This window comes from Oryzias melastigma, linkage group LG19 (assembly GCF_002922805.2).
Source record: "Oryzias melastigma strain HK-1 linkage group LG19, ASM292280v2, whole genome shotgun sequence".
Taxonomy (NCBI): Eukaryota; Metazoa; Chordata; class Actinopteri; order Beloniformes; family Adrianichthyidae; genus Oryzias; species Oryzias melastigma.
This window is the reverse complement of record NC_050530.1, coordinates 5176398-5198720: the sequence shown is the minus strand read 5'-3', so window position 1 is coordinate 5198720 and position 22323 is coordinate 5176398. Positions and strand designations below refer to the sequence as shown.

The 22323-nt window shown below is 42.2% G+C and overlaps 1 protein-coding gene and 1 long non-coding RNA gene across 10 annotated transcripts in view; one reads left to right on the top strand and one right to left on the bottom strand.

The window, feature by feature from the left end:
* Positions 1 to 11520, top strand: part of cacna1g (calcium channel, voltage-dependent, T type, alpha 1G subunit) — a 192285-nt gene extending 180765 nt beyond the window's left edge. For 6 of the 8 annotated variants that reach the window (XM_036217045.1, XM_036217043.1, XM_036217044.1 and 3 more), the window contains 5 exons: positions 1834 to 1912; positions 2185 to 2306; positions 3055 to 3465; positions 6208 to 6669; positions 8958 to 11520. In XM_036217045.1, the coding sequence (XP_036072938.1) occupies positions 1834 to 1912; positions 2185 to 2306; positions 3055 to 3465; positions 6208 to 6669; positions 8958 to 9920 (2037 nt within the window). In that variant the 3' untranslated portion in view covers positions 9921 to 11520. The remainder of the gene's footprint in view (positions 1 to 1833; positions 1913 to 2184; positions 2307 to 3054; positions 3466 to 6207; positions 6670 to 8957) is intronic. The other 2 variants (XM_024264455.1, XM_036217040.1) reach the window with 2 other exon arrangements.
* LOC112141345 lies at positions 11182 to 16174 on the bottom strand. 2 transcript variants are annotated; one of them, XR_002918358.2, is made up of 5 exons: positions 15627 to 16173; positions 15217 to 15457; positions 14227 to 14361; positions 13337 to 14021; positions 11182 to 13235 (listed from the first exon to the last, which is right to left on the bottom strand). It is a non-coding gene; the product is annotated as an uncharacterized LOC112141345 (long non-coding RNA). The 2 variants fall into 2 exon arrangements; XR_004949728.1 differs by having other exon boundaries at positions 13337 to 14361; positions 15627 to 16174.
* Positions 16175 to 22323: the final 6149 nt, after the last annotated feature.

Here is a 22323-nt window from a genome sequence, read left to right as displayed (position 1 = left end):
CTCTAGACTCAGCATCCTTCTACCAATATATTCACTGTCTCTCCTCTGAACATGTCCAAACCATCTCAGTCTGGCCTCTCTGACTTTATCTCCAAAACCTCTAACATGTGCTGTCCCTCTGATGTATTCATTCCTGATCCTATCCATCCTGGTCACTCCCAAAGAGAACCTCAGCATCTTCATCTCTGCTACCTCCAGCTCTGCTTCCTGTCTTTTCTTCAGTCCCACTGTTTCTAGTCCAAACAACATGGCTGGTCTCACCACAGTCTTGTACACCTTTCCTTTCATTTGTGCTGAAACTCTTCTGTCACACATCACACCTGACACTTTTCTCCACCCATTCCAACCTGCTTGCACTCTCCTCTTCACTTCTTTTCCACACTCTCCATTACTCTGTACTGTTGACCCTAAATACTTAAACTCCTCCACCTTCTTTATCTCTTCTCCCTGTAACCTCACTCTTCCACTCTGGTTCCTCTCATTCACACACATGTACTCTGTCTTACTGCGGCTAACCTTCATTCCTCTCCTTTCCAGGGCAAACCTCCACCTCTCTAACTCCACCTCCACCTGTTCCCTGCTCTCACTACAAATCACAATATCATCTGCAAACATCATAGTCCATGGTGATTCCTGTCTAACCTCATCCGTCAGTCTGTCCATCACCATTGCAAACAGGAAGGGGCTCAGAGCTGATCCCTGATGTAATCCCACCTCCACCTTGAACTCCTCTGTCACCCCTACAGCACACCTCACCACTGTCTTACAGCCCTCATACATGTCCTGCACTGCTCGGACATACTTCTCTGTCACTCCAGACTTCCTCATACAATACCATAGTTCCTCTCTGGGCACTCTGTCATAAGCTTTCTCCAGATCTACAAAGACACAGTGGAGCTCTCTCTGACCTTCTCTGTACTTCTCTATCAACATCCTCAAAGCAAATGTTGCATCTGTAGTGCTCTTTCTTGGCATGAAACCATACTGCTGCTCACAAATGTTCACTTCTGCTCTTAGTCTGGCTTCCACTACTCTTTCCCACACCTTCATTGTATGGCTCATCAGCTTTATTCCTCTGTAAGACAGACCCCCATCTAAGAGCGCTAATGCCCAGATTCTGCTGAAGGTGGTCAGAGGTGATAGAAATAATAAACACCACCATTGGAGATGATGTTGGCTCACGCATGTTGCAATGTCAACTACACTGATAGAAACATTGTAAAACAATGTCCAATCTATAATTGACCACTTGTCTGTTACAGTAATTAACTGCTTAGAACAAGACATAGCAGCTAAATGAGCATTGACTCTCCAGATTCTTAAAAAAAAGCACATCTCAGAAAAAAAATCTCTTATTTTGGAGCTGAAGTCCATCAAAAATAAACTCTCAATGAATCATGGTCGATACTTTTTTTAGACTAAATACAAAGACTGGTCATGTTTAACAGCATCAGTCAGTGTTTTACATAATGATCAAATTGATTAAAAATCATCTAAGAGATGTCTGACGGAAGCTGTTACAACCCTAAACCTTAGTTACATACACCTGTTTGAGGGTTAACCCATACAGGCCGCCTGTTGCACACATATGATGTACAGGTGATGCGTAAGTGCCCGTAGGATGTTAAAATCAGCTATTATCTAAGTGAAAACAATTGTCATAATTTTTTGACTCTCAGTAGGTCTCTTAAGACCATGTGACTACAACTGTGAACACATTGAAAAGCTTTGAATTCATATTCACAACTATCATGAGATTTTTCTTTATTATTATTAATGTTAAATGACAATGTGTACATGTCATGCAAACCCAAACTTCTGGTGTCTTTTCAGGTGGGAAATCTGGGCCTTCTCTTCATGCTCCTCTTCTTTATTTATGCAGCACTAGGAGTGGAACTGTTTGGTGATTTGAGTAAGGACTATTTTAGCTAAATTCCCCTCAGACAATTCGAAACTTGTTTTTTCAAGGTTTTCACTTCCTTTCTGGAAGCCTTTGTTGAAACATTAGAATTAGTTTATTTCAAGCAATCCAAACAAATGAAAGAAGACAAGCAGAGGAGATATAGATCTGTTTGGTTTGTTCTAAACATATACATATCTGGAATATTTGAATATTTAGATTATTTTCTTTAACTTGCCTCCCATCACTTAAGTCACTCACCTTCTCTTGTTCCTTGTCTTCAGTTTGCGACGAGCTCCATCAATGCGAAGGCCTTGGGCGCTATGCTACTTTCAGAAACTTTGGGATGGCATTTTTGCTTCTTTTCCGAGTTTCCACTGGCGACAACTGGAATGGCATTATGAAGGTGAAACGTTTAAGCAATTGTCTAAAATTATTCCTTATTCTTACTTTAGTGGCTTAGAAGTTGAGACGTTCTGCCTGAACACACCGGATCCTGGTATTATAGACAGTACACCTGTGACTGCTGGGAAATAAGAACTGGTAGATCTCAAGGATCAGATTCGTGTAGCCCACAAGCCTCATTTAAAACCTGTGCATGTGTTTCAGAAAGAATTATGGTGTACACTAAAACTGTGCAAATGCAGGAAAATGTTCTAGTTCATAAGTGTGCAGCCATGTTTTTAAGCAGTCGTCTTCTTATAAACCGCAACCTTCAGTCAGCTTGAACAAAATGCATGTTTCTTCCCTCAGCTCCCCTGATTTTTTAGCCTATACTCGAGAGGAGTAAATCCAGTAAATTAGCAGCACAGCTGTTTAGCAGCAGTCTCAGGGTGGGTTTTAGTAAGAGAATGGTTTGCATTGGTTTCTTCACCTATCTTGGAAAAACACATTTACATTTTTTTGATTTTTTTTGAAAATTTGGCAAAGACAATATTGAAAAATTGTAAAAATAAATAAATAAAATAAAAATAATTATAACAAACATTTTGCAAATAATCAAAAACTATAGCTAAGTAAATGAACATTTAGCATTTTTATGATGACGAGGATGTGTCCTATTTAATGTTTAAATCAGGACACAGAAATGTGGGATTCTTATTTAAAGTTCAATTAAATGTCCAATGCATATGATATTCTTTCATGTTTTTTAGGACACACTTAGGGACTGCGCCCAAGACACTGGCACCTGCTACAACACTGTGGTTTCTCCCATCTACTTTGTCTCCTTTGTTTTAACGGCCCAGTTTGTTCTGGTCAATGTGGTCATAGCTGTTCTCATGAAGCACTTGGAGGAGAGCAACAAAGAGGTCAAGGAAGAAGAGCTGGAATCAGAACGGGAGGCAGAACTACAGATTACGGGGAATAACAAATCTGTTCGGCCCTCCCCACCCAATCCACTGACACTGACTATAGACAGGTGCAGTTCTGGAAGTTCTCCCTGTAGATCCACTGAAGGGGAGTTAGTGGAGAATGGTAGAGGAGGTTCAATGGTTGATGACACACCCAGAGACTCCATGAACATCAAAGACGAGCCCCCCTCCAGCCCAGAGCCACATCTACAGGTAAATATTAATTTTTATTGTTTCTTTTTTAGCCATCAAGCAGACATTCTGACATGATAGAAAGTCTGAGGTCAGTTAGAATTACAGTTGAGGTTTATTTAAACATTTGGAATTGCAGTGATTTCTCCAGTCAGTCCTGGCTGTACCATGAGCTTGTTAAACGCTGTTCAGACAGATTCAAAGTGGATTAGAAATGATTTATTTCAAGCAATAAAAGCAAGAATATTGCAAAAACAAGAGATAAAGCACATGTTTATATTTACACAATGGTATATCAAACGTAGGATAATTAGTCTTAAACATTGATGGGAAAATATGCATATGTTCACATGCACTATTAAATTTAATTAATATTCTTAAAAATAAATAAGCATATTTGCTTTGTTGCATATTGTACGGGCTGCACGGTGGCGCAGTGGTTAGCGCTCTTGCCTCACAGCGAGAAGGCCCCGGTTCGACTCCCGGCTGGGACCTTTCTGTGTGGAGTTTGCATGTTCTCCCCGTGCATGCGTGGGTTTTCACCGGGGACTCCGGCTTCCTCCCACCATCCAAAAACATGCTTCATAGGTTAATTGGTGACTCTAAATTGCCCCTAGGTGTGAATGTGAGCGTGAATGGGTGTGTGATTGAGGCCCTGCGACGGACTGGCGACCTGTCTGGGGTGTACCCTGCCTTCGCCCATCAGTGGCCGGGATAAGCTCCGGCACCCCGCGACCCCGAAAGGGAAGCAGCGGTCAGGAAGATGGATGGATGGATGCATATTGTACATGAGAAAGGGAAACTTTTAAACATTAACAGTGTCAAAAAAAGGGAGTGGGAAGAAGCCAGTTCAATCCACCCCTCGTCTGATTTACTTAACTTTCATTTTTTTTCTTCATATAATTGATCATTTTCAAGTTCTAAACTTCTGATCAGTTCTTTATACTTTACTAATACAAATTTAGGTTATTAAAAATCCATAAGTATCAATAAAGTACATGACAAAACATGAAGTGCATATTTATTATCTGACAGGACAATATTTCAGAACTCCTCAAATATCAAAACTAAGTGCAGATAATGTGTGCTTAAAAGATATACATAAATCACGTTTGTCAATAAGTGATTCATTAATTTTTGTATTTTATTATTATTTTATTTTTAAGTATTAGTTATTATTTGGTCAAATTCAGTGTTCTTGTTTCACACACAGTCAATGTTTATCTTTGACACAAGAGACTCACAACGTAAGTTCCCCCACCAAAGTCGACAACAAAGAGGACTGGAACTTGATTGGTTGATAGATTGATTTGTATATTTAAAGCATAAATTATGAAAAATACAGGACAATCACACACAAATATTTCATAAGTCATTACAGAAATAATGAAATGTATTGATTAGAAAATACAAAACAAACGAACGTAAACAAAATACTGTCAGGATTCTGTGCTTAGTTTTTGTCATGTTCTGATTTCAGTCTCACCATTCTCAGGTTAATCATCCACAGCTGTCTTGATTTAGTTCATCAACCTCAGTGTATTTAAGTGTCTGCTTTCAGTTCCTAGCTGCGTTTGCATGTGCAAAATGTCCTGGATCAGATCAAAGATCAGATCATATTAGAATAGAACTGTGCCCATGGTCCCTGAAAACTTCATCCGATTGTAACAAACATTTCCATGCGCCACAAGGTTGATCAGAATAAATCATATTCACATGCGCAGAACTGTCTAAAATAACGGAAATTGTCGTAGAAGAAGAAATAACGAGTTCTGTTGTAAACAAATACAGATCATTTATAGAGCGAGATGATACTCTGAACTGCTTTCATTATTATTAATAATTTTTTTAAGAGCCTGTTCGCTCAAGATTTTCTTACGCTATGCGGGAAATGTGCAGATTGCCCGCACGTAAATATGTGGGAATAAGATCAGACTTTATTCTTTTGGATGTGATTGGAAATATGAATTTATGTGATTTTTACACGGTTTCTCATTACTGTTCGGTGCAGCATTTCCGCATTTAAAAGCCGCCATGTCCTGAAGCCGCTCAGAGACACAGTTCTCCCGGGAGACATGGTTCTCCTGAATCCAGCGGCTCTCGCGCAGATCAGCCGGACAGACTGTCTAACCCTAGGGCAATTCCTCAGGTCTAGGGCGGGCCCTCAGATCTTATCCGGGTCTTCCTACACCTGCAGCTCTCAGCTCAGGCACCTGCAGTAAAGAAGTGTCACTCACAGAGAGACACAAACCCAACACAAAGAGTGCCGGACACACCAGGCGCGTAACAAGGCTGAAATATGACAGCTAGTAGAAATACAAAATAAAGCATTAGTACATACAAGTTAGTGGAGGTTAAACTGTGAGTTTTTCATTTTTTATAACCTACTGCACTTTTTTCTGCTCTGTCCAATATTGTGCAATAGATTGTTATGCGTTTCTTCTCGTTTGCTATTTACTCTCTCATGTTTATGCATTCTGTACTTTGTGAAATTACTTTGTGTCAGTACTCTTTCCTGTAATCAGTTCTCTGCTGTGGTAGCTTTGACTGTGTTGCGAGTGGAGGAATGGGTTTTCCCCAACTCACTGCCTAAGAAGACACTCCATTACAGAGCTTCAGGATAAAATCAGATAAAGAGAGTCTGGAAAAAAAAAAAAAAAAACAGAAGTTGCATTTCAGCTTTATGCCAGTTTGGGAAAGTTTTTGGTATAAGTTGATGTTCTTTGAAGATGAACAGACCCTTACTCTTTCCTCTGTGTCCAGCAGCTCAGCTCTAAGGATTTACCAATGGACAACATCCTGAGTGTCAGAAAGCCAGCAGTGGGACGCACAAACTCCTTACCCAATGACAGCTACATGTTCTTTCCCCTGAAGCCTTTTTCCCCCTGGTTGTCAGCTCAAGCTCAGCATTTTGGACAGTCACAGGGTACACAAAGCAATCTAAGCATCCACAGGGCTCTGTCGGGTAATGTCAAATGTTCATATGATAATAATAATTCCAAGGTCAATAATATTCGAGGTTCCTTTCCAAGTTTTTCCTCAAACTGCTGTCTATGTTCAGGCTCCATCAGCTCTGTGCAACCCCCTCTGGTGGACGTCTTAGAGCAGCTAAAAATTCCCATGGGGTTCTTCAGACCTATCATTCCCCACTCAGAGTCTGAAAACGTGCAGGAAATGCATCCTTCCAGACGTGCACAAGCACTCAACCGCACACTCCAACGACAGGTGACTGAAACACTCCAAGCTACTACACAGTAATCACAACTCAAAATGTATAAACATTTTATATTGTCAAATGAAAAAAAAATAAAAAAAATAAATGCATGAAGAGTAAAATGGAGAATATACAATTTCTCATCTTTAAAATCCTTCAAGCAATTAATCAAAAACAGAAACTTTATGGGGGCGGGATTGTTCGTTGCCTTTTTTTTCTTTCTTTCTTTCCTTTCTTTTTTTATTCATTTATTTATTTATTTATTTTTAAATTAACAAAGTCTAGTTCCAAGAAAGTATTTTTTTGCTTCCACAGACTGTCTGATTTTAAATTAGGCCCACTTTGATGACAAAAATGAAATACAGTGTTCCCTCATTTCTCAAGAATTACTTTTTTTATTTTATTTTTTATTAACCTTTATTTAAGCCGGTGGAAAAAAAGAAACAATTGAGATCAGGATCTCTTTTACAAGGGTGACCTGGCCAAGTGGTCAAAAGCAAGCGTTCCAAAAATATAGTTACAGTATAAACAGAAATAAAATAAACTGAGAAATTGGAATATGTTCAAGATTTAAAGCTAGAGTGTAACAAAGTCTCTGAGCAGGGTAATACATCTAAATAGACAGTTTGAAGGTGCAAAAGTTGAGCAGTATTACATTGGATAGAGTACAGTGGTTAGATAGTGCAATTGAATTACAAACAAAGCTAGATACATAAGCAATGAATTCTGGAATTTTTCTCTATGCTTAACAGAATGGAGCGGAAAGATCTAAATGAAGCCAGTTCAGACCATTATAGATGAGTTTGGATAGAGTTCCAGGCAGAGGCGGCAGAAAAACTGAAGGCTTCTTCCCCAAATTTGGTTCGAACACGGGGTACATGGAAAGGAAAAATATCACAAGAGTGTAGTGCGTATTGACTGGCAGTTCTTTGAAGAACAGAGCTAAGATATACAGGTACCAAACCAAGTAGAGCCTTATAGACCAGAGTCATCCAGTTTGTTGACCTTAATGCCATTCTGCTCTGGCATAAAGTTCCCAATGATGAGTGAGACAACTACAGCCAGTCACAAACCTCAATGCACAGTGGCATATAGTATTGAGTGATTGAAAGCAGGTGGATAAGGCATTCATGTAAAGAACATCTCCATAACCAATCAGAGGCCAAAAAAAAAAAAAAAAAGATAGCTGCTCCCAGTTTTCCAAGCTCTAAGTGAGAAGCAGGATTTGTTTCTAAAATTTGTTTCTAAAATAGATAATTAAAAAACAGTATTGAAATAGGTCCATTTTATGATGTATGATTACAGATGTTTTTGGCAGTAAAAATCACCATTACCATAAGTCCTTCTTTTTTTTCTTTTTTACACTGACATGCACTGTTTCACTCTTCTTTCTAGATTAAACTCTCAGAGCTCAAACCGTCATAGAAAAACATGTTCAGGATTATAGAATGAAAACCACGATCTAAGCATGATTAAAGATGTATCCAGATTTGGAGAGCTGCACATATTTGTACAGAAGACACGACATGGAGGAGATTGATTGACAAGGTCTCCAGCCAATCAAGACACAGAACACAGTGTGCTGTTTTCGAAACAGCAAGACCCCAAAACAAGTAGAACTTGTGAAACCCACACAGAAAGGCCTTAGCCAGGATTCAATCCTTATTCAAACCCACTTAAAATCTTAGTTTATTGCTATAAATAAACTGGAGATGAGGGACATTATATCTAAAAGCTATATACAAGTGAAAAGACTATAAACATTTATAACAACACCAGAAACAAATAGTAGATTTTCAACCTTCTGGCTAAATGGAATCTATATTAGTTAAGCTGCTTAGTGTGAAGCAACGCAATGCCATGAGTTCTTAAGTGAGCTGTGCCATATGTTAATTGCTCATAATTCACAGCCAGGTTGATGCTGTTATGGGCAAAGTGAGTGCTCGATAGCAAATATCTGGCATGGATTAGTATGGATTACAACGTGAGTAGAAACCTCAAACCAAAGCCTTCTCACCATACTCTTTCCATCAGTTCAAAAGTATTTTGTTTCATTGTAACTTGTTTTTGAATTTATCTATCCAACCAGAAAATAATCAGTCTTGTCAAAATGCCATGTGTTTTGTGAAAAGAACTAGTAGACCAGATTTTGAACTTCAACTCAAGCTGCTGTCCTCATCAACTATGACAAACTAGTTTTCTCTCTCATCCTTTGTTTCCAATCCCATCCTTCTTCCCTTCCCTCTCATCACATTTATCTGCATCCTCCTGCCTGATTTTTTTTTTTTTTTTTTTTTAGGTCGCAGTGTCCAGTGACTCTCAAGAGGCTCTTTGTTCAGATGGAAAGGAGACCAATGAAGGAAGTGTGAATGTGACTTCTTTGGCCCTTCCTCCATGCCCATCTTCTTCTTCATCTTCGTCCTCTCCTTGTTCTTATTTTCAGCATCACCACCAACTTAAAGAGCTGGAGCTGCTCCAGATCTCTTCCCAATCTGGTATTTTCCCTAAAACCTCCAGCCCCAGCAGTGTGCATACCCATCGTAAAGACCAGCACTGCCTTGCTTCTTACTCTTCTTCACCCTCCCCTGTGTATTTGAAACCTGTACATACCAGCCAGCAGGAGGAGGCTTTAGAGGATCATGAGATGTCCATCATAACCTGCACAGGAACAGTTGAAAAAGACATCCTGAAGAACAACAGAAGCAATGAAAGTCATGGGAACGTTATGGGCTGTCAGGAGAGTCAAAGTTCATGTTTGAGGCAGCTAAAGAGGTTTCATAGTATGGATACACAGAGTTGTAGCATGCTATTGCCCCGCCCCCGCCCGAACTCTTGGCTAGATGACCCTCGACGCCACTCTGTTGAGCTTTGCTCAGCTGTGGATCCCAGCCAGCAAAACATCACCGACTCTACTTCATCTGGCTTTCTGTCCGGGCCAGACAGTCTGCACAGTGTGCATCCCAAACAAAGCTCTCTGCCCTCCACCCACCACAAGAAGAAAATGAGCCCACCATGTATATCTGTTGACCCCCCCGAGACCCTGTCTGGCCTATGTGCAGGTGGATTAGGGTTGCCCCCTCTTCTGCAGAGCACAGACACATGGTTAAGGAGGAGAGCTCCCTCTAGTGACTCGAAGGAATCTTTTGACCTGGCAACAGGGGAAGGACAAAGTCAGGATGGAGGGTCTCTGGACCCCAACAGCAGTCCCAAACTATTAACTCTTCCAAGCTTCTCTTTTGAAAAGACAAACATGGAGCATTGACATTCCAAACACACATAAAGGCAATGTGTGTCTGTGATGGTGGTAGTTCTAGTTATAATACATAAGAAACTAAAAGTGGTAAAACTCTTGAAGAAGAGTGTTGTGTTGTGACCATCTTTTAACCTTTGTATTGTTACTGCCAAAGCAACTGGAGAACATCTGAAACACCAAACAAATGTACTGTCAGATACAGCTTGATCTCAGAAGTGAGATTCATGGCCTCTGTGGTTGATGTTTGAAAGGCTTGGTGTTGCACAATGTTGACTCGGTTGATACAAAGCAATATGAACGTTTTAGAGACAATATTTTCTTAAATTATTGGGACATTGTGTGTGTACAGGATGTGATTTAAATTTAATTCAATTGTTTTGTTATGTTAAATTTCATTGTTTGGTCAGCAATGTTTTCTTCTTTTTATTTTTCATTGTACTATATTTCTAGCTTTCTTTGTGTACTAAGGAAAAAGAACATTTTTCAGAGCCGAACATTGTTTATTTATAGGATTGATATATGAATCCATATATTAAAAGGAATAACGGCAAAACAAAAAATAAACTAAATGGGTTCTTAAGCACAAAACCCTAAATGATGTTGGTTTTTATTTATTTTTTTTATGTAGAACAGTGTGGATGTTTTTCGAAGCCTGCACCACCTTGTTAAAAAAATGTATGTACTTTCAATACCATGTGATAGTAGCTAATTATTTTTAGATTAAACACCCAAAGATTTTATCATTTGCAAAAGTCACTTTGTTCAGATGTAAAGATTAACCGCTGCCTTTGTAAGTATTTGTTTGATTATCTCAATCTACGTGGAATGAAACCTTTTTTTTTTCTCACAGTTGCATTTAAATTGTATTATTAAAAACTACTTATAAGATAAACAATACCATCCAAATTGTATTGGCTCTAGGCTAAAAACAAAACACATTTGCTCTTAAACTTGGTAACTGTTGGCAGTCAATGGTCATTCTTTAGACTTAAATTTTCTCTGAAATGTTTGACACCTTTTTTAAGCAGCCAATACAAACATCATTTTAGAAACGTTAATTTTATTTAATTTAATAAAGATTAATTAATTATTGTTTTAAGCTTTATTTAGATTACTTTAAAACTCAATTTAATCAATTCATTATTTTTATCACATAATTCTGCTATTCTCATTGTGTGGAGTTATGTAACCAATAAACCATTAGAAAACAAACACATTTGATCAAGCAATCCTTTACTTAATTTTCAGATAGAATAAAGAATAACTGGACTATGAGAAAGTATTTTATTTAGAATTGTTAACATACATTTAACAACACATCCTTGCTTATTTTTACAATTAATACAGAAGTGAGCTGTTTTAAGAAACAACACACAAACATACACATATATCTATATAACTATATATTTACAGAAAATCATCTGGAAGATCTGAATTCCCATTTTTATTGACCCGTGTGTGCACATGCACTTATGTAGTTTCTTATTATTTGTTTTCTTTATGCCAGCAACAACATATTGTTTGTTTGTTTTTAAAGAAGACACTTTTGGACATTCAGGGTTTGTTTTCCAAGAAACATGTTTTTCATATTAAAAACTGTAACAAAGTTTGTGTTGTCTCTTCCTTTTTAAAAGGGTCACATGTTACAGTGTGTGTAGTCTGCGTCGGATATCATTTCTGGGTGAGCGTAAACCAGTGCTTGATCATAGGCCCTGTTGCTACTGTTATTCGATTGTATAATTTGCTAATATCAAACTTAGTAGGATCTGGCTTAGTTTTCAAAATGTTTAAGTACCATCTTTAGCATTTTAGTGACTGAGCTACTGTGTTAACCGTTTGCTGTCCAAGTTACTCAACATTGTTGCTTTTTTTAAGGTAAAACCTAACCCCAGGGGGGTGGGCTGTATGGAGCGTGCACTGACCCTGTCCCTAACCCTTGGGATGGGGGGGGCGCTCTGCTCCCTGGGGGGCTGGCATGGAGTGTGCACTGAACCTGCCATCTTAGAGGGCTTGGTTCCCCCTTCTGTTCTCCAAACCCTAATCCTAAAATTATATTTGGACACGCAAATCACAACATAAATACAACATAGTAAACAAACACACACACACACGATGTCGAATTGGTACTTCCCTTCTAACCTTAACCATGGAATTTTATTTTAATCATTACCGGTTCTTATTTCCCTAACCATAACCACTCTATTTTATTTTCTAACCATAACACATTGACTTCATTCTAAAATTTCTCGTATATATAAATAATGTATCTGTGTGGATATGTATGTTGGTATTCATATGGGTATGTAGGGGTACTTATATGTATATATATATATATATATATAAATATATATATATATATATATATATATATCACTCATATTAAAAATCTAGAATGTAATATTAAAAACACAAATATACTACTAGAATATAGACCCCAAAACAAAAACCCACAAGAACGACAACATCTGTTGGCAAATGGTGCGCAACCCTTCCAGTCCGCGAGACCCTTTCAAAACTCAAATTCTCAACAAGGTGAATTGGGATAAACGCAGAGAGTTCCACCTCACTTTGGGACAGGCGCCGACTGACACTTGCGGGCCAACGAAGGCCGTGCCCGCCGCAGCTTCCGTGCCTTGACAAGGTCAGACAAACCCCAGCTTCCTCTCACGAGTCTTTGGGTCTGACGTGATCTTGGGGCAGCGACCCGGGGTGCCGGCTGCCGTGGTGGTGTGGCTGTGGGGATGCCACCACGCCCGCTTGCTCTGGTGCGCAACGCCCTGGACTTGGGTTGTGCTGCGGGGGCCTCTTCGCGCGCATCTGCCCTCGTGGGCCTGCCGGCGTCTCTCTCGGGAAACTCGTCAGCGGAGGAAAAGGAGAATTGGATCTGCTCACTCGGAGAGGGGCGGCGCGCACGGGGAGAAGCAGCATCCTTGCACGGAGCAGGAAGGGTCTATCGCCGGAACCTGGCGGCACGTGTGGACGGTGCCCTTTTGAAGCCGACAGACCAGCTGGTGGAGGTGCCTGGTGCGGCCGGGCCCCTGCTGGTGCTGGGCCTCTGGGAATCCACGACGACTTTGCTCCAGTCGACCCTGGGCCTGCTCCCCGGCTGCGTGTGGGTGCGAGGACTTCGGCGGGGTCTTGCCTGTCTGCGTCTGCGCAGGGCGTCTTGGCCTCGATGCGGAGAGCCTTCATTCGGAGCGTTCTCGCACGGTAGGCTTCTTCTCGGCCTGGAAGGGCTACGTAGAACTTGTCTGCCGTCTACGGGTCGTGGCACATCGCAGAGGCCACCCTCTTCCGATCACCCGAGGACAGATGTCGCTCCACCTATGAGGAGAACAACTTTGACTTGAAAGGAAAACTAGAGAGGCAAACACCCCCTCCTTCCATCGCAGATGGATTCTGAACAACAAGCCAGCCTCACTCACTTGGGTTGCCACACTGCTCCGTATGGTGCCGAACGTCACAGGGTTCTCCAAACCAGCATCACTTCATGCGTCTGCCAGGTATGTGTTGCCCTTGTACACTGGCGAACCCAACACCATATGTAACATGAATAGTGGTCGCATCCCCCGGTTGCAACAGTCACTCCTGCACACCTTCTGCAGCCAGACCATCTGAAAATCTTTTAAGACAATGAAGGCGTGCCCGTGCGTTCGGTCAGTTTTGTGATTACCCACCTACAGAGAAGGAAACAGAAGTTACTCCCACAATCAAGCAGGAAGCCAGCAAGCAAGCAGCCAGACAGGCAGGATGAGGTGCAGGAGGGAAGAGAGAGAGAGAAAAAAAAAACAGTGACAATAGAACCGTTTTTTCAGTGAAGACGACAATAAATGCAACTGCAATGGTCTTTTAAAACCCGACGTCACAACACACACAGAGTTTTGGTAAGAGAAAGGGGTCCAAGGACTCCAAAAGAGGCCTGGCTACTTGCCAAGATTTGCCACACCCGACCGTTGTTCCAGGAGTCGGCGTCCATGTGGTCTGACGACTCCATCTCCGTGATGACAGTGCTCCGATGCCCACTGATGATGGACAGGTAGCCCATGATGTAACCCATCAAAAGATTGTGTTCGGTCACAAATGTTGTGTCGTTGTACCAAAGTAGGCTGTCTGTGGGTGGGAGGCAGAAACGCAAACAGAAACAGCCAGTCAAAATGGCAACAGGCAGGTTGAACACAATGACAAGAGATGCTGAGAGAGGAATAAATAAATAAATAAATGAATAAATAAATCAGATGACAGCGCTCTATCTATCCATCTATCAATCCATAAATGAAAAATAAATAAATAAATAAATAGAGCATGGGCGACTTACCAAACAGCTGTGAAATGCACTGCTTGGCGGTGTCCAGGAAATGGACTGTAGCGTCCCCGGTCGAAAAGATGGTCTCTCAAACTGATGGTTCACAACCCATTTTATTTATCCTTGTGTGTGAACACACCGTAAGAGCTACAACAAAAAAATACAAATACATTTAATATCTCTTACGGTTGTATTAACCATTTCAACCCTTTTTGTTTTATTAATTACCTTATAACCTTACAACTCTACACCATTCATTTACTACTTTGAGAATTTTAACCTCTGATACAAATCAAATAATTTAACTATATTTTAACAAACTTTTTTAACAATATAATTCTGTTCCTTTCTGTAAAAACATAAATAAATCCTAATATTAGCGTTCATTTCAACCATCACTCAACATTAGTTTGGCATGACAGTGCCACCTACTGGGCAAATAAAAAAGTGCTGACAACGTAAAACTATGTGAAAACCCAACTAAAATCGCCAAAACATAAAAATGTGACAAACCTTGTTCCCTCTTCAAACAGGTGCTATGGGATATGGTAAACTTTAGTTTTTTTTAACCTTTAACTTTGTTTTTTAAACCGTTTTAGCAGACACGAAGCACATGCAGCCTTCACGTTAGCTTCACTGACAACTTCCGGTTAGCGCGTCTTTTCATTCCTTCAAAATAAAGGCCACAAACACATTATACAAAAAAAGGGAGAATTACAAAATAAAATAGTGATGGGTTGACTCTAGAGGTCATTTACATGGACCTCCTCTGAAGCCTGAGGTAGGGTTAAGGTCTTCACCTTCTTGAATTTTTCCTGCCGTAGCAAAACGTTTCTGTTAATGTCAGACCTCTACTTCTTCAGTTCATACTGCGCTCATCCAATGTCGCTGTTTGAAAGCCTACTTTGCACGATGAAGGAGTGTTGCATGTGGTTAAGAAAACCGGAGACATTTATAAGCCTCCGAAAGGAAGTGACGGCGTAGCCCTTTGCTCTCACATACGTCGGAAAATCTCTCAGTCGTTCGATGTTGGACAGGAACGTCAAGTCGTTGGTTGCTGCAGCTGGGGACCCAACACTGTGGTCTTCGTCGTCTACGTCGTCGTCGTCATCATAATCCTTCTTCTCAAGCATATATGCGCATAAGACTAAGCAGTGTCTGGCTACGCTCTGCGCGTTGTCCCTGTCCTTCCTCCGTGTTTTGCTTCCCAGCCTGTAGCTCTTGTAGTCCTCAGCTACACTCTCTGCGAAAAGAAGACAGTCATGACTCTAAAGAGAGAGCCTGAGAAGGACTTTTCACCTAACCTTGGCTTTGAAATTCATCCAACGATAAGAAAAGGAAGAAAGAGAAAGAGACAGAGACAGGGATAGACTGTGTAACTGAAGAAAGGAAGGAAAGAAAGAAACACCCACCATAGAAGTAACCCCTCCATGTGCACGCCTTTGAGGTCCCTGGCACGTGTCGCGTGCGACTCCATTACTTCATCGCCCTCATCAGACAGTTCAATAAGCCCTCTGGACATCCTGCGCTTCACCTGCTCTTGGCCTGCGCACTCCAAGTCGTGGTGGAAGACGAGAGGCTGCATTCCAGACTTGTGTTTCGACCGCATGGTGCTTACTTTCACCGCCGGCATTTGAGCTGCTCTCAGGAGGTCTGGGTCGATGGTGGTGTATGCAGCACTGCTTCTGTTCTTGGGGAAAAAAAAAAAAAATGAATTTAAATGAAAAAAGAAAAGGAGTGCCTCAGCCGCGACGTTTCACAGTATGTGTCTTCCTCAGGCAGTAGAGGCACTATAACAAGGCTAGAGTGGGTGTGGAGTCAGGAGATGTTGCTCGTACAGGAGACAAGGCAGAAATGAGATCCCTGCCTCCCTGCTCCTATTTATGCACTCCACTCGGGCCCCTCCCCTCCCTGTTGAGGGATCCTATTTTTCAACTTATTTATTCGTGTTTTTAAGTCTTTATATTATATGTATTGCTATTAAATGTATTTATATTATGTTTTTATCTATTTTAAAAGGGTTTTATGTATATAAATAAAATATATGTATTAATATTATGTTTTTATCTATTTTAAAAGGGTTTTATGTATATACATGAAATATATGTATCAATATTATGTTTTTATCTAATTGAAATGGGTTTTATGTATATAAATGAAATATTTGTATGAAATGTAAACTTTAATTGATTTTGCTTGTTTTTATCTATCTTTTTAGAATGCCTACTTGCATTTTAACTAAGTGTGGAGATCTGAGCAGAAATTCTGTGCAATTGCAGTCTCGTAAAATGTCCACTAGAAGTCGCCAAAAACACTGCCAGTGCCAGGTCGAGGCGTGGCGATAGGCGTGGGTATATACCATGGACTGTAAAAATAATGGACTGAGCGAGCAATGAGGTCCCCCATTGGAAATGCATTACTTCCTCTCCTCGTGAAAGTTGGCCGCCGCTTTCGCCGTCAATTCCTGAAACGGATACCGCCATTTGCAACCCATCTTCAGCGATTGTTCTGAGTCATAGCTGAGTCATGGAATCTACAGGAAGTACTGTCGCCAATCTGGAATGAGTTTATTGCAACCATCCGCCTCTTTCCACGCCTCGACCACGAGACCGCGGATGTAAACACCTTCTACTTTAATAACGGGCAGTCGCTCGGGAGAATTGCTGCAACACACTCTCAGTAAAATGCATACATATTCCACGAGTTTGCACTCTGAAATACCGTGTATAATATATGCCAAACACGCTTTTTGCGTGCATATGATACGCAATGGTAGAGAATGGGTTGCCCCGGCGTACAATATACACGACTTTTTAGGTTTCGTTTTGATCACGTGGTCAGAAATCCTCTGGCTCTTTTCTAAATGAGGTCGTTCCCGGTTAAGGTTAGGATTACGGTTATGGTTAGGGTTAGAAAAGCAAATTGTTCGTTTGTGGGGCTGTCTGTGATGCTCACGCCTCCACCAGGGGACGTGTCAAACGTGGAAAACACTTTTAACACTTTTAGGACCGCGCGTGTTATATGCATGCAAAAAACGGTTTTGGCGTATATTATACATGTTATTTCCCAAATCGTATTTTACTGAGACTGGGCTGATTGTGCAAGTCATTGTTCAAGCCTTTGAGGGAGAACCATCCCAACATTTGATTCTGTCAGCGGTCCTTTTGGATTTACTTACATTTATTCCTTTTTGTCGAGATAAAAGGAGCATTTGGGTGACGCTGCTGACCCCCTCGCGTGCTGTCTCTTCACATGCGCGGCCAGGTTACAGTCTGATCAGATGCACGTGAGAAGCGCGTTCAGCGGAATTTAAAATAAATAACCATCCCAACAAGTGAACAGCTGGATCTTTTTTCTGTTTGAAAATACGACCAGGTCCTTTCACGTTTGTCTCGAGCTCCTCAGACGGCTGCGTCTAATTCAGGCTGAAGCTGGAAAAGTGAAGAAGATGAAACTTTGGTTGGTGATTTTATGCGCATATACGCAACTTAGAATTTTAAGCTACAATTAAAATAGTGAAATAAAGAAAAACGAATGTTAAACAAACAAAAAAATTCCAAAGCACATAACCTCAGAGTGAAATCTATTTCTACAGAGTAAATACTCATCTAAAAATGTCGACAACATGCTCCTCTTGTTGTTTTAAACTGCTGCATCGGTACATTCCATTGAGGAAAACAACAGTAGGACAATGATTGGTACATTGTTGAATTGTAAAGTAGGTGTTAAAAGGTCTTCACGGACCGCATTGATGAAGTCGGCTCCCATTGGCTACCCGTCATCTGTCAATCAAACCCCCCAGACGTTCCACGTCAGACCCACAAACGCTTATTGAGCCATCTGATTGGTCAATTTATAACTCTAATAACTTGTGATAATGGAAAAAATCTTAAAAAAAAATTAGGATTAGAAAAAAGAAGTTAAGCAGAAAGCAGCAGAGGAAGAATGATTATTCTGACATATAAAATGACTGAGAAATAACTGTCTGTTTCTCAACGTAAGTCAATGGGACTTTGGCCTTTTTGCAACCCAGTGGTACTTCCTATATGGAACATGGAAGTAGGGGGGCATGCTCTGTCCAGCTATTTCATGTACAGTCTATGGTGTATAGAGGTGTGTGTCCTCGCGGTGGCTCAGTGGTATGGCGGTCGCCCTCCACCCTGGATACCTGAGATCGAATCCTACTGATTGCTTTTCCCAGATGTGATCTTTTTATTTATTTTTTCCCCCATCTATCTGTCCGTTTTTCATCAAAACACCTCTAGGGTCTAGTTAACTCCCTCTGTGTCTACCAACTGTAATTTTTTTGAAGCCCTGCAAGGGCCGCTGTGGATTTGATGGGGCTAAAATTGTGTTTTGGTTGCTAGGAAACACTTCGAAATGTATTTCCCGGCCGAATCGGGCCCAAACAACGGCTCGGTTCGGTTGGGGAGATCCCTGCCTAGGTTATCTGAAAGTTTCAGCAGGGAATTCCGTGTCATTTTAGAGTTATGAGCCGAAACGCGGGGCACACGGCTCCAGTGCTTCCGGGTCCTGTCAGAGAGGCACGATCACGTGACCTGCCGCCGCCCCCGCGTCTCGAGGTACTTCCGCTCGTTGTTGAACGCCGATTCGGGTCGGCACCGTCAGCTGGGCTTGCTGTCTTGCCACGGTGCAAGTTTGAGCCGCGGGAAGCCCGTGGTTTCGTTGTGACGAGGCAATACACAGGACACCGGCCGGCCGGCTGGCGAGGAATGCCGGCGCCATTTTCAAACAAGGTGAGCTTCCGAATTTTCCCCATCCGAACCGGGGCGCTGTGTGGTGCCACCGACTAATGCGTTGGATGAGTGTGTGTCTGGGCTACCTCGGTGATTTTTTGCAGCCTCTTTGTGCGTTCGCTCGATTTTATAGGAATAAAAAGATGTTTTGCAAACCCGAATTTTTCCACCCAAACCCCGTGGGTTTTTCGCGCAAACGAGCCCACGGTCCAATCCTGCCCTATTGCCGCTCCCCCCGGTAATTTTTCCATCTGTCAAAACGCGCTGGTTTCATTTTTATGAGCAAAAAGTGCTGCCCTTCTTCCCACAGGAAGTCGCGGCCTTTATTTTGGAACTGCAGGTCCCTCCTTCTTTCCTTTGTCCCGTTCAGCGTTCAGCACACTTCCCACATGCATACAACGGAGCTGATCGTCGCCGCAGGAGAGGAGCACGGAGCACCAGGAGCAGGAAAACCTTTTCATTTGGTAAGTTCTTCTTAAGTTGTCGTTCTGAACCCCTTTGAGCTGCGTTTGAAGCCCAACTCAGGTCTGTGCGTGTGACTGAATGTAGCCTTGCGGTTTAAGGGCCTGCTGCGCTGGGCGTCGGCCATTTTAGGTGCAAATGTTTATTCATGAGCTGTGGTGTAGTGACGCCCTTTGAAGGCGAACTAGCCGGCTGCTGTTGGGTTGAAGCCGTTTGGCTGGACTGTGTAGCTGTTTCTGTGAGGCCGGCTCTGCGGCCTGTTTGTGTGACTTTGACTCCCTCTAGCGGCCATGTCTGACCGGTGTTCTGTGCTTTTCTGCTTGCGTTCAGGCCCATAGAGGGGGTTTAAAAAGGTCAATCTGGGAGTCGGAGTGAGTGGCGTGCAGGAGCCCCTGAGGTTAGTCTGAACTGATGTCTACGGTGTTCTGTGCACACACAGTCAAGCTTGAGACTGACAGACTGAGTCTGTCTGACTGATTGACTGACTGGCTGTCAGATTGACTGACTGTGTGTCTGTCTGTCTCACTGACTGACTGAGTGTGTCTATCGCTCTCTCCGGTGAAGAATCAGGACCGCAGTTTGTTGCACTGATGACTTTATTCTTCTTCTTTGTCCACAAAGTCACCGTCAAACTAACACACAAATAAATAACTTGGATACAAATTTCGCTAAAAGAAATTACATAAACAGAAATAAAAAACACGTACCTCGCTTGCCGCATTTACCAAAAAGAAAGCAAGAAAACTTCTCCACACAGCTTCTTAAATGTTAACGTCTTTTCTTCTCAGTCCTTTGTCATATATGTCTTAACCTTTGTGCTCTCCTAGGACATACGACAGAAGTGTTTGTGTGAGTACATAAAAGTGGGGTCATTTTAAAAACCGTTTCCCTAACCAGGACTAGTCCCTGACAAGCGAAAAAGGTTACGCCCTCGAGAAGCGAAAGGGACCCTTTTTCCCCAAAAAATTTTCGTAAGTTTCAGACACCCTCTATCACCCCTGGCCACTTGGGGGTGCCAAAAACACCCCCAAAATGTTCATTTCTCTCCGCTGCCATAAGGGGTCGCCAGTTCACCTTGTTAGGTCCTCCCCCGACCACTAGGGGTCCTCTCATGTGCAATTCTGTCTCAGGCGCAGTATTTCTCAAGCCCACTAGGGGAACTTCGTATCAACCCTTCACTTTGTCTCGTGACTTCTGAGGGGTTTTCTGATTTGACAAAAAAAATAAATAAATAAATACATAAAAAAGACTGAAAGGTTTTTTCATTTCTTTTCTTTGCGATTCCACCAGGGGTCACCATTTATCCCGTTTAATTCCTCCCTTGGCCACTGGGGTAACGGTTACAGGTTGGGGTCTCCCCTCGATCTCTAGGGAGCGGCAATCTACACGTTCACTTCTTCCAATGCTGTCCAATGTCCCATTGACCCCAGAAGACACATTCCAGGCGCAGTATTTCTCAAGCCCACTAGGGGGGGGGGAATTCAGTTCTTCCCTGAACCCCTAGGGCACGGCGTTTCACTCCTTATCTTCTTTCAATGACTTTTGGGTACTTTTCCTTTTGACAGACAAAAAGCTCTAGGGTGCTAATTATGTTTTTATTTACCATCAACACCCCTCCCCCCACCACCAGATGATGACAATAATAATAATAATAATAATAATAATAATAATAATAATAAGGATAATCATCATTTTCATTTGAAGCAACTTTCTTGTCACTTCATAAAATTGTACAGATTTACTAAAAAGACCCATGTGTGTGGTACCTTATTTCTGTCTCAACTCCTCCGTTTTTATTTTGTCTGAACTCATCCATTTCATTGTTTTTTTTTGCACTTTTGAACTTTAGACCTTCCGATTTATATTATTTAATATAGCATGTTGCTGTTTTGACCGGGGTCACCTATACCCCACGTAACAGCGCAGTCAATAATAGATATTGCCCACCTTGGCGTGTGGAAGGGTTGAAGCCACTCTGAAGCTTCTTTTGCCGGTCCCCCTGCCTTCCCCTACGCTGTGCGCGCATGTGGAAGCTATTTCCCCGTGATCTGAAGCGATTTTACCGGAGGATTTGGCCGCGGTGAGCTGCGAGCGATCAGCGGTGATCGCGGGGATATTGTGGCCGCCCTGCGGTTGCTTTTTAGCGGGGGGAAACCTCTCCTTCATCCCCTCCGGCCCGTGCGTTCTGTGCGCGCTGGTGGAGCAGATTTGGCGCGCCGCTGTGGATGAGGGATGATCGCGGGGATGTGGAGGAATCCCTTCTTCACGTGTTTACACAGTGGTTATGATGTGCATTATATTGTGTGCTTTGAGTTATGTAGGAGAGGAGCTGGCAGGTGTGTGGAGCTGCTGCAGCTCTCCAGGTTGAGCTGCAGAAGCTCTTGGGGAGAAATGTGAGTGTGGGGCTGCGGGGATGTGTGTGTGTATGTGTGTGTGTGGATGGATGGATGGATGGATGGATGGAGAGGGGGCTGTTTCAGCTGGATCTCCCCCAAGAAATGAAGCTGTTTTCTGGGTGTCACTGAGGCTGGATGGTGCCCTGGTTCTCTGGAAGTCTAGCCCAGAAATGAAGCTGATTTCTGGGTGTCACTGAGGCTGGATGGTGCCCTGGTTCTCTGGAAGTCTAGCCTAGAAATGAAGCTGATTTCTGGGTGTAGCTGAGGCTGGATGGTGGCCTGGTTCTCTGGAGGTCTAGCCCAGATATGAAGCTCATTCCTGGGTGAACCTGTGGATGGATGGTGGCCTGGTTCTCTGGACGTCTAGCCCAGACATGTAGCTCATTCCTGGGTGAACCTGAGGCTGGAAGGTGCCCTGGTTCCCTGGAAGTCTAGCCCAGATATGTAGCTCATTCCTGGGTGAACCTGAGGCTGGATGGTGCCGTGGTTCTCTG